The sequence below is a fragment of the Gouania willdenowi genome, unplaced genomic scaffold (genome assembly GCF_900634775.1).
Source record: "Gouania willdenowi unplaced genomic scaffold, fGouWil2.1 scaffold_273_arrow_ctg1, whole genome shotgun sequence".
Classification (NCBI taxonomy): Eukaryota; Metazoa; Chordata; class Actinopteri; order Blenniiformes; family Gobiesocidae; genus Gouania; species Gouania willdenowi.
The window spans coordinates 32,349-47,671 of NW_021145031.1; the positions used below are offsets into that span (position 1 = coordinate 32,349).

The 15,323-nt window shown below is 38.2% G+C and overlaps 3 protein-coding genes across 3 annotated transcripts in view; all 3 read left to right on the forward strand.

Annotated features, from left to right (window-relative positions):
• Positions 1-5: 5 nt before the first annotated feature.
• On the forward strand, positions 6-2,314 carry LOC114459186 (protein NLRC3-like; the record flags this gene model as incomplete). The annotated part of the gene is made up of 3 exons (XM_028441516.1): positions 6-59; positions 259-2,098; positions 2,176-2,314. Coding segments are annotated over exons 1-3 (2,016 nt in total), but the record flags the coding sequence as incomplete, so codon positions are not given.
• Positions 2,315-5,156: 2,842 nt separating this feature from the next.
• Positions 5,157-8,647, forward strand: LOC114459193 (neoverrucotoxin subunit alpha-like). The gene is made up of 2 exons (XM_028441522.1): positions 5,157-5,220; positions 8,024-8,647. Exons 1-2 carry the CDS (start codon positions 5,157-5,159, stop codon positions 8,548-8,550), a joined length of 591 nt encoding a protein of 196 aa, XP_028297323.1. The 3' UTR covers positions 8,551-8,647.
• A 228-nt stretch (positions 8,648-8,875) lies between these two features.
• LOC114459187 (E3 ubiquitin-protein ligase TRIM21-like) overlaps positions 8,876-15,323 on the forward strand; it is a 47,319-nt gene continuing 40,871 nt past the window's right edge. Inside the window, exons 1-2 of the mRNA XM_028441517.1 lie at positions 8,876-9,972; positions 15,088-15,283. The gene's annotated coding sequence lies outside the window, so the exon portion shown is untranslated. The remainder of the gene's footprint in view (positions 9,973-15,087; positions 15,284-15,323) is intronic.

Genomic DNA, 15,323 nt, shown 5'->3' on the forward strand with positions numbered 1-15,323 from the left:
CACACTGTATTTCCTGAAGAGGATGAAGCAGGAGGAGCTGGCTGAGCATCTGCAGAGCAGTAAGAGCATGTGAACATCTTCACTGTGAGGAACATCACATGAAGCACACAAAGCTGGCTTTTCTTTTTCAAAGCACAATTCAATCAGTCACATTTAATCTGAGGAACCATCCAGACTGAGAACATCACACACTTTGATCTCCAATGTTCAAACCTGCTCTGACTTCTCCACTCTAACATTAAGTTTGTCTTCATTCAGGAACAAAGGCTCCTCAATACAAACGTGAGCTGAAGTCCAAGCTGAAGAAGAAGTTCCAGTGTGTGTCTGAGGGCGTGGCAAAAGCAGGAAGTCCAACCCTCCTGAAGGATATCTTCACAGAGCTCTACATCACAGAGGGAGGGGGAGGAGAGGTCAACCAGGAACATGAGGTCATACAGATAGAAACAGCATCCAGGAGACCAGACACAGCAGAAAGAGCCATCACACTAGAAGAGCTCTTTAAAGCTCCTCCTGGAAGACCTCAACCAATCAGGACAGTGATGACAAAGGGCGTGGCTGGCATTGGGAAAACACTCTTAACACACAAGTTCACTGTGGACTGGACTGAAGACAAAGCCCAGCAGGAGGTCCACTACACATTTCCACTGACCTTCAGAGAGCTGAACGTGCTGAAGGGGAGGAGCTTCAGCTTGGTGGGACTTGTTGATCACTTCTTCTCTGGAAGCAAAGAAGCAGGAATCTGCAGCTTCCAGGACTTCCTGGTTTTGTTCATCTTGGATGGTCTGGATGAGTGTCGGCTCTCTCTGGACTTCCTCAGCACTCAGACCCTGACTGATGTCTCAGAGTCCACCTCAGTGGAGGTTCTGCTGATAAACCTCATCAGAGGAGAACTGCTTCCATCAGCCCTCCTCTGGATAACCACACGACCTGCAGCAGCCAATCAGATCCCTCCTGAGTTTGTGGACATGGTGACAGAGGTCAGAGGGTTTACGGACCCTCAGAAAGACGAGTACTTCAGGAGGAGGTCCATAGATGAAGAGCAGGTCAGCAGCATCTTGTCCCATATCAGGACGTGTCGTAGCCTCCACATCATGTGCCACATCCCATTATTCTGCTGGATCACTGCTACAGTTCTGGAGGACATGTTGAAGAGCAGAGAGGAGGGAGAGCTGCCCAGGACTCTGACTCAGATCTACAGCCACTATGTGGTCCTTCAGAACAAAGTCAAGATGGTGAAGTATGATGGAGGAGCAGCCACAGATCCACACTGGAGTCCACAGAGCAGGGAGACGATAGAGTCTCTGGGAAAATTGGCTTTTGAGCAGCTGCAGAAAGGAAAGCTGATCTTCTATGAGAGTGACCTGGCAGAGTGTGGCATGGACCTCAGAGCAGCCTCAGTGTGCTCAGGAGTGTTCACACAGGTCTTCATAGAGGAGAGCAACCTGTACCAGGACAAGGTGTTCACCTTCATCCACCTGAGCCTTCAGGAGTTTCTGGCTGCTCTTCATGTCCGACAGACTTTCATCAGTTCTAATGTCAATCTACTGGAACATCAACCACAGAATAAGAAGAGCTTCAAGATGTTTACATCTAAAAAAACAACTCTGAACCTTCTCCATGGTGGAGTTGAGCCAGACTTAAACCTTCTCCACCAGAGTGCTGTGGACGAGGCCTTACGGAGTCCAAACGGACACTTGGACTTGTTTCTCCGCTTCCTGCTGGGTCTTTCACTGCCGACCAATCAGAGGCTTCTACAAGGCCTGCTGACACAGACAGGAAGTGACTCACAGACCAATCAGAGAACAGTTGAATACATCAAGGAGAAGCTGAGTGAGAATTTGTCCACAGAGAGAAGCATCAACCTGTTCCACTGTCTGAATGAAGTGAATGATCACTCTCTGCTGGAGCAGATCCAAGAGTCCATGAGATCAGGAAGTCTCTCCACAGAGAAACTGTCTCCTGCTCAGTGGTCAGCTCTGGTCTTCATCTTACTGTCATCACAAGAACATCTGGATGTCTTTGACCTGAAGAGATTCTCTCCTTCAGAGGAAGCTTTTCTGAAGCTGCTCCCAGTGATCAAAGCCTCCAAGAAAGTTAAGTATGTGACTTGACAAGAACGTGTCTTTAATTCTCTCACAGACAAACATCTGTAAGGTTTCTCTGATTCTTCATCAGGTTGAGTTTCTGTCGTCTCTCAGAGAGAAGCTGTGCAGCTCTGTCCTCAGTCCTCAGCTCTCAGTCCTCCAGTGTGAAACATCTGGACCTGAGTAACAACCATCTGCAGGATTCAGGAGTGAAGCTGCTGTGTGAAGGATTGAAGAGTCCTCACTGTAAACTGGACTCTCTCAGGTCAGTGGATCACATGTTCCATCAACATTGTCCTGTTCCTCGTCTCCTCACTTGTTTCCTGAGTTGTGGATGTTTTTCTGAATCCAGTCTGTCAGGTTGTGTCATCACAGAGGTGGGCGGGGCTTCTCTGGCAGCAGCTTTGAGCTCCAACTCCTCCAGTGTGAGAGAGCTGGACCTGAGCTACAACCATCTGCAGGATTCAGGAGTGAAGCTGCTGTGTGAAGGACTGACGAGTCCTCACTGTAAACTGGACTCTCTCAGGTCAGTGGGATCACAGGGAATCAAAGAACTCAACATTTGTACAACCGTCACATTAAAGCTGGATTTCTGTGATGTAGGGCCGCACGATTTTGACAAAAAACATACTTGCAATTTTTCTACAGATTTTGCAATTTCGTTTCGATTTACAATTTTTAAAAATATTTTATACATTTAAATGCATATGCATTTTATTTTCTTTCAAAATTCTGTTTTCCAAAACAATTTTTTTAAATTCCGTTTTTTTTTTTAGAAATAATTTTTCTTTTTTTCAGAAAATATGAGTTTTTTACTCCTGTGAGGAAACAAAACACTAATAAATAATAATAATAATTTAAAAAAAACCCATAAACAAAAATGCATGTCAAAAAGAAATTTGGATACAAATACAAGGTAGATATAAATTGTACTGACATGGATTATTCTGACTGCTACTTTTAAATTATTCATGTCATATAAAGATGTATGAGAGCAGCATTAATGTCAACATATTCCCCTCTGGGATCAATGGTTTACTGAATCTGATCAGGTTTATTGATTAAGTTTTGATCAACCTAATTTAAACTAGCCTAATTTAAATGATCCTGATGACATCATTCCAGACCGTAATGATTAAATAAAAATAAATGTACCTTACGTGTAAGAAGTGTTTTTTCACCACTCAGGGTTAGAATATTTTAAAGTATCAGAAGTTATCAATAATCTACGATGTTTCAGACTTTACAATCACTGGTATCGATGATCTAGTCCACAACAACAGAACAACTTTATCCAGATCTTCTGTAGCTCTGATGAGATGTTTAAACGCTCTGAGCAGGTGAAGCTGATTAAAGCTGATTCATGTTTTCATGGCACACAGCTGCACTATGAGAAATGGACGGAGCTTTTCAAACACGTTAAAGTTAAGCGGGCATTGGTCTGCTCTAATTTAGGAGTCAGTGATTTGTGTAGTGTTTTGCCAGGTTAGGCGGTGTTTAGTTGGTGTTTGAAGCAGCCAAGACGAGAGTGGGAAGGACATTTCCGCATAAAAAAACGTCAATTCTGCTGTCAACAGTAGATTCTGTTTTCATTGTTCGATTCCGTGATTCTATTAACATGGATTCTATAGGACCCTAGTGTAGTTAGTGCACTCAGAGACTCTCTGCAGCGCATACAAGCGTGTGTCCTGTAACCATCTCTGATTGGCCAGCAGTCCAGGAAAGCAGTTCTCAGCAATTCTGATTGGTGAACATATATATCACTCAACTGATGGTGACGGAAAAAAAATCTCCAGCATCTGAGGTTATCGCAGTAAATGAAAACCTTAATATTGATGCGATTAAGATTAATCGTTCAGCCTTAATGTGATGTATATAAAGCAGAACTACTGAAAATTGTGTTCATAACAAAAAATATAAATATATCTTATGAAGTTACATTTAAATCTTTTCTCAGACAATTTATCAACTCAAAGATAAATCATGTCATCTACATTATTAAATTTAACAAGAGCACTCAGAGAGCTCCAGTGTTCATTTGGACAGCACATTATGATCATAGCCTTTTGACTAAAATGCAACTTAGTTTTTGTCAATGTTACAGCCACAAAAAGGTAGACTGTAACTGAACAAATATAGACAACTGAAGGACCACAACAAAGATATTGTGCAAACAAGCCTTTTTATTTCTAGGCAACGATGTGGGGTAGGTAGGGACCCATAGGTTGTTCCAAATCAATGTAATTAATCAAACAAAAAGTCTAGCAACCTCTCTAATTTCAGCAGACACAAAAATACCTTAAAAAGGCTGACAAACTAATCTACAAAAAGAGTCTAAGTTAAAGTAGAGTGGGTGGTACCAACCTCTTGCCTAACGTTTACAGATACAACGTTACCTACGTGCTGTAAATATAGGGTACTTAACTGGCCTGAATCCCGTACCTCCTTACAATGAACAACAGAAGTGGTTTCCTAAACCAGCACATACAGTGTCAGGACGGAGAGAGAGACAGAGACAATCTGACAGTCCTTTATAAAGACTGGCTCCAGAGATGATTGGTCCTACACAGCAGAGGAGAACCAATCAGCAGCTCCTGATCAGGTAGCTTCAATCCCTCGTTAGTAACTGAAAGACAGGGAGAGAAAACAGAAACAAACTGAAAACCTGCACCTAACACTCCACATTTAGTCATCAGGACTATTTCAGTTATTGTCTATTTTTAGTGACTAAATGACAGATATAGTCGACTAAAACATAAAGTATTAGATTTTATTTATTTTTTAGATATTCAGTTACTGTTGATCAACCTGATTAATGATAGTATTAATGTTTGTAAACACAGACAGATTAGATGTGATCAATACGTTAGACCACATGATCACATGAGTTCTGATTGGATTTCGTCCTCACACAAAAATATAATTTAGTTTTTATTAGTCAGTAAAAATATGAATATATGTTGATAAAGTTTTTGTTAACATGTATTTTTCTTAAATTAGTCATAGTTTAGTTATTGTCACTTGAAAAACTTTAGTCAACAAAAACTATGATGAAAATGTTTAGTCGACTAAATGAACAGTGGAAAGTGCAAAGCTCTGAACCTCTTCTTCACAGTGATCAATGATTCTGATCATGGTACCATGATCATTCACACTTTAAAGGCTTGGAACCACATTTATATCCCATTAATAAACATCCAGTACGTCACAATGTATGGACACATTTAAAAAAAAGAAAATAAATCAATGAAAGGTACAATCTGGATCTGATCTGGATGAAACTCAGTGGAATCCTTGATTAATCAATATAACCAAATATCATGGAGGTAATAAAGCAGATGAAATGTACAGCAGAGATTTGAATCCTGTCAATAATGTGATGATGACTGTTATTTTTAATAAGTGAATGTCTTTCTCCCACAGACTGAGTTTCTGTGGTCTCTCAGAGAGAAGCTGTGCAGCTCTGTCCTCAGTCCTCAGCTCTCAGTCCTCCAGTGTGAAACATCTGGACCTGAGTAACAATGATCTGCAGGATTCAGGAGTGAAGCTGCTGTGTGAAGGACTGAAGAGTCCTCACTGTAAACTGGACTATCTCAGGTCAGTGGATCACATGTTCCATCAACATTGTCCTGTTCCTCGTCTCCTCACTTGTTTCCTGAGTTTTGGATGTTTTTCTGAATCCAGTCTGTCAGGTTGTGTCATCACAGAGGTGGGCGGGGCTTCTCTGGCAGCAGCTTTGAGCTCCAACTCCTCCAGTGTGAGAGAGCTGGACCTGAGCTGCAACCATCCAGGAGACTCAGCAGTGAAGCTGCTCTCTCAGAGACTGAACACTCTGAGGTGAGACACATCACAGCAGCTCATCACATGTTCACATCAATCCCCATCACATGTGTGACAGAGAGCTGTATCAGAGGAATGTGATGAAGGTGTGAGAGGTGGGACACTCAACTCAACTCTCAACTCAACTTTATTTATATAGCGCATAATACAACAAAGTCATCTCAAAGCGCTGAACAAAATATGAAGTCCATAGTAAAAAGAAGAAAGAACCCAACAAAATTGAAGATCCACAAAAACAAGCATTTAGCGACAGTGGGAAGAAATAAACTCCCTCTTTTTTTAGGAAGACACCTCCAGCGGAACCAGGTTCAGAGGTGGCAGCTATCCGCTTCGACTGGTTGGGGTTAGTGAGCAGAGGGACAAACAGAATAGGATTGACGGATAGTTCATCTAAGTGTCCCAGACTAGTTGAGCCGCGAAACATTGATCAGTCCATCCGAGTGCTCCAGGCTACTTGAGCCGCGAACCATTGATCAGCCCATCCAATTTTCCCAGATTAGTCATGCCGTGAGCCATCGATCAGGAACCGCTATCTCCAGCATCAAGACACCTGAAACAGAAAAGAGAGCGGAGGGTGAGGAGAAGGCAAGACTCCAGGAAAAAAAAATATATATATATATATATATATATATATATATATATGGAGTGTATATTAGTGTAAATGGAGTGTAGCAGTATGATGGGTATGCAACAAGAAGCAGAAGTGGGGGGTTGTCTACAACCTGGCACAACTGTGTCCCTGGACAAAACATCTCATTGCAGCCCATTAGAGCCATGTGTAGATGGTGGATCATGTTTGAGTATAACACTAAAGGAGGAGGACTGGGACAGGTTAGAGGGATGAAGGATAGAGATAAGAAGGTAGTGAGGAGTGAGAAGAGGCTGATGGAGAACTATGAGGAGCTGATGAAGGAATGAGAGAGAAGATCAGAGGAGGTGGAACCAATCAGTGAGGATTGTGTTCATACAGAAATATAAATATATCTTATTAAATTACATTTTAATCTTTTCTCTGACACAAGTTATCAAATCAATAAATGATGGATGCACCGAAATGTGAATTATTTACCGAAAACCAAAATAAATTATTGCATTTCTAGCTCTGAATGTTGATCACCACTAAAATTAAAACATTGCAGTTGCCTATAAATTAATACCAATGCTTCAAATAATCAATCAATTAAAGGTAGGGTAGGGGATTTTCTCCAGATATTGTTAAAAATGTTCAAAAATAAACAGATTGATGTTCATTATTTGGGTTTTTTGTTATTTTGCTTTTTTCCATTGATTTAAAGAAACGTAAGGTATCGATAAGGGTATCAGTAAAGTACCGAATCGATAAGGAGTATTGATAAGAGTAGTAGTACGATTAATCCTTGACAGTACTCATCCCTACTAGTAATTGGCTAAAAAGTAGGTAAAAACTGATTTTTTGTTTTTTGAATTATTGTTTTTCAAATACACAATACAAATACAATAAATGTTAAATAACTGTATCCTATACTTAAACAATCTCAAATTAATAGATCTAGTTCAAATAAAATACAGTATATAAATATCTAATCCTGACTACTCTGTATTTGTAACACACTTTAATAAACATCATCAAAAACTAATTCTAGAGAAAAACAAATGTCTCTGGAGTCGCTGGCCATTTGTGATATTAAAATGGGTCACGACCCAAAAAATGGTTAATGTGAAGAAAAAATTAAGCCTCTATCAGAATACTAACATAGTTTCCAGGTGAAAAAAAGTGTACATATTAAAAGTTACAGGAAGGGCCCCTGATGCACACTCACAGCCAGGTTCTGTAACACACAGACATCATCAGTTCTCAGATGAATATATGCACTATTAGCTAAACTTCCGTGAGCACTTTGGACTCTTTGGGTGTGTAAATCACTGCCTGTGTTTGCTCCTGCAGGGCGGACCATGGAGGAGAGCAGAGGATCAAAGCTGGTGTGAGGAAGTGTAAGTGTGTGTGTGTGTTCATTCAAAGTGTCCTCATGAAGCTCTGAGTGAATGAACATGTCAGTGATACAGAGAGAATGAAGCATCACATGATCAACTGTTGTTTCTTTGTGTCTCATCAGATTTCTGTCACATTCACCTCGACACAAACTCCATCAACAGAAACCTCAGACTGTCTGACAACAACAGGACGGTGACATGTGTGAAGGAGGAGGAGCTTTATCCTCATCATCAGGACAGATTTGATTACTGGCAGGTTCTGTGTAGTACTGGTCTGACTGGTCACTGTTACTGGGAGGTGGAGTGGAATGGAGATGTTTCTATAGCAGTGAGTTACAGAGGAATCAGTAGGAAAGGAATCAGTAATGATTGTAGGTTTGGATTTAATAATCAGTCCTGGAGTCTGATCTGTTACATTGGTTTTTACTACATCATTCACAATAACATAATCACACATACCTCCTGTCCCTGTGGTTCCTCTGGTAGAGTAGGAGTGTATGTGGACTGTCCTGATGGACGTCTGTCCTTCTATGAAGTCTCCTCTGACTCTATGACACTCATCCACACCGTCAGTACCTCCTTCACTGACACTCTGTATCCTGGGTTTGGGTTCTATGGTTACATTGGTTCCTCAGTGTCTCTGAGTCCTCTGTGAGACAGACAGACAGACACACACATAGACAGACTTGTCTCTAAATCCTCTGTGAAATAGACAGACAGACACACAGCAACACAAACAGATAGACAGACACAGACAGACAGACGTGTCTCTGAGTCCTTTGTGAGACAGACACACAGACAGACAGACACATAGACAGACAGACAGGCATGTCTCTGAGTCCTCTGTGAAATAGACAGACAGACACACAGCAACACAGACAGAAAGACAGAGACAGAAAGGCAAACAGACACACAGACAGACAGACAGAGTGCCAGATAGACAGACAGACACACAGACACACACACAGACAGACAGCCACACAGATAGAAAGTCAGACAGACAGACAGTCTCTGAGTCCTCTGTGAGACAGACATACATACAGACATACAGACACACAGCAACACAGACATACAGACAGACAGCCACACAGACAGACAGACAATATTGTTCTGAGAAATTAAACAGTTGATTCCTATAATAAAGTGGTTTTATTTATGAGTTGATGAATGTGTTATAGTTACTTTAATTTAAGCTTCAAGACTAAACAACATTTAAATAGAAGGAGAAGCAAATGGACCATCTTCACTCATTGGAATTAATTCAATGTTAACATTCCTTAGACATAAAATGAATTATTATCCCAACATTCAGTTATAATTATTTTATTCTATTTTTAAATACACTTTTAATAAATTAATTCTAATAAAGTTTAAATTATTAAATGTTCCCCCAAACTCAATGTGTCCAAAGTAATTTATTAAAATTAAGGTTCACCTAATTAACTTTACTATTTAACTTTAATGTTTTTTAACTGATAATTCAGTTTAACTACCTAATTTATTATTTAATAAAATGAGTTAAACGTTAAATCATTTAAACTTATTTGATAAATTAACAATGAATAATAATATCTGAACATTATAATAAACAATTTATTTAGTTAACTGTTTAATGTTATTAGTTAAATGAACAATGATAAATAATAATTAAACATTAAATAAAGTAATGAGTTAAACTAAAGGATCCTGGGCCTCCCTCTTGGTCAAAACTGCATCACCTCCACATTAAAGTCACTTCCTCTCTTTAGAGGTCCTTGTCTGCATCCTAATAGTCCCTCTTATCTCCTTTCCTATCCACTTTTCCTTAACCGCGTGGGTGACGTCACATGGTTAAGGAAAGGTGTTAGGAGAGGAGTTAGGAAAAGGCGATCATATTTGTTTTGACAATCAGGCACACTTCCACTAGGTGACATAATAATCTGACGGTGGTGATGTTTGTCATGGTGAAAAACCTTCACATTTCCTAAAATGAACTAAAAGCTCATTTCTAACACTTTCCATTAATATAATCTCATAATTCACAGGTTTGAATGTAAATCAAAGGAAAAGAGGTTACCATGGCTACGAGGAACTAACGGTAAACTAAAAAAAAACGTGTACGACGCATTGATTCCAGTGCTCATTGTTTTTTTACACTGTGATTTTCTTCCTTTGAATCATCACTGAAAGAGTACAAATATCAGGCAATTTTGAAAGTGTGTAATATGTTTTTTGTTTGTATTTAATCAAAATCATAAAGATGAGATAATTGATTTATTAACAGCAGCAATGGTCTGATAACAGGATGATGAAAATTGATTATTTGTTACTGTAATGTAGGAAAGGAGGTGGGACTAATAGTTTATACTTCTACCCACTCCCTTCAGAACACAAAAAGTATGTGTATGCAGTAATATATGTAATGGGTTTTTTTCTGGAGGGAAGCTATCTGCATCAAATTTTTAGTTTATTGTAATATTGTTTCTTGTATTATTGCTTATTTTTTTGTGTTTACTTTGTACAGGAGGAATAGTTCATTCAACTGTAAGTTTTAAGAATTAAAATGCATTTACAGAAAGAGAGAGTGAACTTAGTCTTAGATTATCACAAAGGTGAGAGGTCATGATAACCACAAAGAACACAAACATCTTTTAGAAAGAAAAACACAGTAAAAAGGTTTTTCTAATAGATTGTAAACAGTTCTTAGAATGTTCTGTAAGAAGATGATTTGACGATTAGAAGAAGAAGAATTCTCTTCAGAATCCACCAACATGTAGGAAAAGCTTGTCCATCAGGAAGAACAGTTCTATTTCATCCCTTCTGACCGCCAGAGGCGCTGCTTCAAGCACTGAATGATCATTCTTGAGCATGCGCAGGTCGAGAAATTAATAACAACAAAGTCACCTGTGACCTCCGTGATCCACGCGATTCTATAAAGTCACGTGACACCGGAAACCCAGTCCCTTTGTTCTTGCGTATGGTTGAGTGCTACTCTTTGAATGGACTCCACCACTGCTGTGTTTTTTCTGCAATTCACTGCTTTCGGCCCGTGACCTGTGGTGGGAGCTGTGAGCACGGCTTGCCTTCCTGGGCTGCGTGGGATGCTGCCGCGTGGTGTGTGTCCCTGGTGAGTTTTTTCCTGAGTGAGTTTGTGTGTCTGGTGCCGTGTTCAAAGCCCACACCCAAAGGAAGCGTCAACAATAACACCAATAACCCTGTGGACAGTCTTTATTAGGGCTCTCTATTTACTACAGCAAATATAGTTAAGAAGATACTTTATCTGATTTATGTTTTCATAAATATCCAGTATTAATGTCATTAATTAGTAATAACTTAAAAAAATAACTGTAGTACCCTGAGAACAACAACCTCTAAGTACTACAGAAGAGATATTAACAAAAATACAGTTTATTATTTTTTATTTTATTATTTTTTTATTTAAAGTTTGTAAATAACCAATACTGTAATTAAATAGTAATTTAATCTATTATCCTGTAAACCAGGTTCTCAACTGGTCTCACCCTGGGACCCACATTTTGCCACGGTCATTAAATTACAACCCACTTTTTTTTAGAACTCAACCAACCAAATTTAGTCAAAAATAGCTGTCGACAACACACATGTATAATATTTTTGAAAATATAAATCTATATATTTTCCTGTGCAACATGCATTTCAAAAGAAAAGTTTCTTTCAAAATAAAAGACAAGTCCAACATGAGAGACATTAACTTAAGTATTTATTTATTTTGACCAGCTGTCCACAACCCACTTTTGGGTCCTGACCCAGGGTTTGTCCCAGAATATGTGCTAAGTCTGGATGTAGTGAAGCCCACTGTATTTAAAAAAAAAATAATATTAAAAGTTGAGAGGAATTGTGAAATAATGACTATTATGTGATATTATAAGCCATTTATTAACGATATTTAAACGTAGTCTTACAAAAAGGCACAATCTTGAAATACGGTTTTAACAAACACAAAACAAATATAGTTAAAAAATAAATCAATGATAACATTTGAATGATAACATTTGTTATTATTGATTTATTGTTTTCACTTAAATCCTAGTGAATCTTAAAACAAGTCATTGCTGGTCACATTTCAAAGTAAAATAAATTAACATAAATAAAATCGTGCAAACATGGCCAAGGGGTGAAACCAGGAAACTCAGAGGCTTCAGTGATTGACAGCCTACATCATGAAAAACATGAAAGCTATTAGTTATTTTCATCACATATATTTAATTTTAGTCAGTGTACTATATTTACATTATTTATTGGTTACTTGTGCTTTTGCTTGCTGCCATCTCAATGCTAGTGCCATGGTGTAGAGCAGTGGTTCTCAACTGGTCCCACCCTGGGACCCACATATTAAATCGCGACCCACTTTTCTTTTTTTTTAGGATTCGACCAACAAAATTTTTTTTTTTCCAAAAATAGCTGTTGAAAACACATACGTATATAATATATTTTTCCAACATAAATCTACATATTTTCCTGTGTCACAGAATGTCTATCAAAAAAAAGTTTTTTTCAAAATAAAATACAACATGACAGACATTAAGCATTTATTTAATTTTGACCAGCTGTCCACGACCCACCCAGTACAGGTCCGTGACCGACTTTTGGGTCCCGACCCACCAGTTGAGAATCACTGGTGTAGAGTCTAGGGCTGCAACTAATGACTATTTTAATAGTTGACTAGTCATTGATTATTGAAACAATTAACCGACTAATCGGATGATAAATCGTGTAATTATTTATTCTGTTGCTACAATTTTTTACATTTGGCAAATAAATAAATGACATAATTCCCAACTTAAAGTGTAAACAGGTTCCTTACAAACACAAATTAAACTGAATAAATCATCACCAGAATGTGCTTCATTAATAACATTTACACATTATAAAAAGCTACAATATCTGCTGACTCATAGAGCTGATATTTTATGAAACATGTTTGTACATATGGGTCACTCCATTAGTGTTATTGTATACCATTCATTAATTCTTCATTTATAATGAAATTATTTCGCGAAAAAAAAAAGCACATGAAAAGCACAAATAACTACAATAGTGTTTTTACATGAGTTACATAAAGTTATGGATGATAAATATCTTTGATTTACTGTAATTAAACTAGATCAGATTTGATGATTTAATCATTAATATACTGAGAGTATACTAATGAGATATTCTGGTGTAATAATCACAATATTTACATTACTATTGTGAGCAAAGGAAGTGACATAGTCTACGGGCATGCGTTGAAAGGATTGGGCACTGACAGTTGACTTCAGTAAACAGGAAGTAGCCCATCTCTTTCATCTTTACAACAGAAGTCGTTCCATGCTAACCTAGCAGCTGCTAATCGTCGTATCGCAGCCATCTGTGTGTGTTTTTCTCTCACATTCGTTGAGGCAGTGTGTATTAGTCTTTCTGTTGGGTTTTATACTTTGTGTTGGGATAAAGACGAAGTCCTTCTTCCACGAGTTTTTGTCTTTGAAAGACAACACGGTCACAGGAACATGGCATATTACAACGGTAAGAGACTTCTGTGTAGCTCAGCGTTAATATTAAACATCTGCTGATTCCTTTAGAGGAAGACGACTTCAAAATGAGGAGCTGGGAATAGGGTCCAGAGTGGTGGTAAGACAGTGTCATGGAGTCTCTGTACACATCTGGTATATTGTCTAAATACATGTAAACCATGTGTCAAACTACACTGTACCTGTAATCTATGGATCCTTTGAGGTTATGTAATATCTCAGTATTAGTTATGAAGGTGGATGGATTGGTTTGTGCACTGAGCTCTGAGACAAAGGTTGCTCTAGTTTGGGGGTTTAAACTGGTTTTATTTTTGTGGGGACATTGGTTCTGATCTATAAACAAAACCTAAAAACACTGTCAGAGTGAACAGAACCAGACCAGATGTTCACTACACCTGGTTTCTCTCCACAGGTCCTGGACCATGTCTCCTCACACACTAGGACTGTAGGGATGTCCCAAAACCACTTTTTACTACTTCCGATACTTTACCGATATTGCAGCTTTCAGTATTGGCCGATACCGATCCGATACAACATCAGCACAAATCATACATACTTTTATGACTTATTTTGTAGTGTGGAATGTTATAAAAGGCTTGATCACGTGATGTCACTCAAACAGAGAACAATAGTCAGCAACAGTAGGGATGAGAAAAACTGACCTATTTATTATTAACCAATTGGTTACATACATTTAAACCTTCAACATAATATCTACAGTATTCTACAATTGAATTAATATCATATATATTGTAGATTCTAGATGCAGTCCTATAAAATCTGATATTCATTTTCTAGTTGATATCTGAACGATATCAATATTAGAACGGGACACCTCTACTGTTTAGGATTTGTTTTTTGGATGTTTCAGCTCGTAGCTGCTGCTCACGTTCTTTGTATTTTCATTTGAGTTTTAAATCAGTAAAATCAAATCAAAATAACAGCACTATTTATTTAATTTTTTGATTTGGTGTAGAAACAGAAGAACCAAATGACCAACCATTTATGGATTGAACAACTGAAAAGATCATATTAAATGTATTTTACTGTGTTTGCAGTACAAACAATAGACAGTAGGTGTGGAAAGGTATATTACATGTAATTATACAACAGAAAACGTTAATATTTTACAAAGTCATCTTGAGCCACATTGTAGCGTGTTGTTTATGGGGTCTTCTCCAACACCTGGTAGACATTAAAAGTAGTTTCTCTGCCGTCATTGTTAAACAAGTTAAAATGTATTTTATTTTGAAGTCTTGCAAATGTCAAAAGGTTCCCATTAAAATACCTGTTTATGCACATGACACATTAGCTTTATCTCTGGTTGTTACTAAATCCCTACATGACTAAATTTGCTTATTCAATTCATTTACTAACATATTTTGTTATATAGGTATACTGTAAATGTATAATTTTAGTATTTTTATGGCAACTGAATGCTGGTACAAAAATACATTTCACTGCACATTGTACAATCTAAGACAAAGCATAGAGATGCTCCGTGCTATAGGAACATTCTTGGCCAAAACCAAAAATGAAAAAAAACCAAGGCCAAAAACTGAAAGAAATAATTTTTCCATTATTTCTAACATTGCATTTATGGTTATGAATGTGTACTAAACTCACTAAAATTATAGGTTAATGATGTGGATTTTCTTTTCCAGATGACAATGACAGAATTGCACCCCAACATTTTGGCAAAGGCCGAGGCCCCTACAAGGGATGGTCGTTCCGCAGAGACCGGCAGCGTGGGAACCACCTTGGTGGATCTGGAGGACCTGGACTGTGGTCCAGGCTTGACATCAATAGAGATGTGACCATGAGCGACAGCTCTCAGGACAGCAGTTCTCAGCAAAGATAGTAAGTGTTTCATTTCATTTCATTTCATTAAATGTTGTCT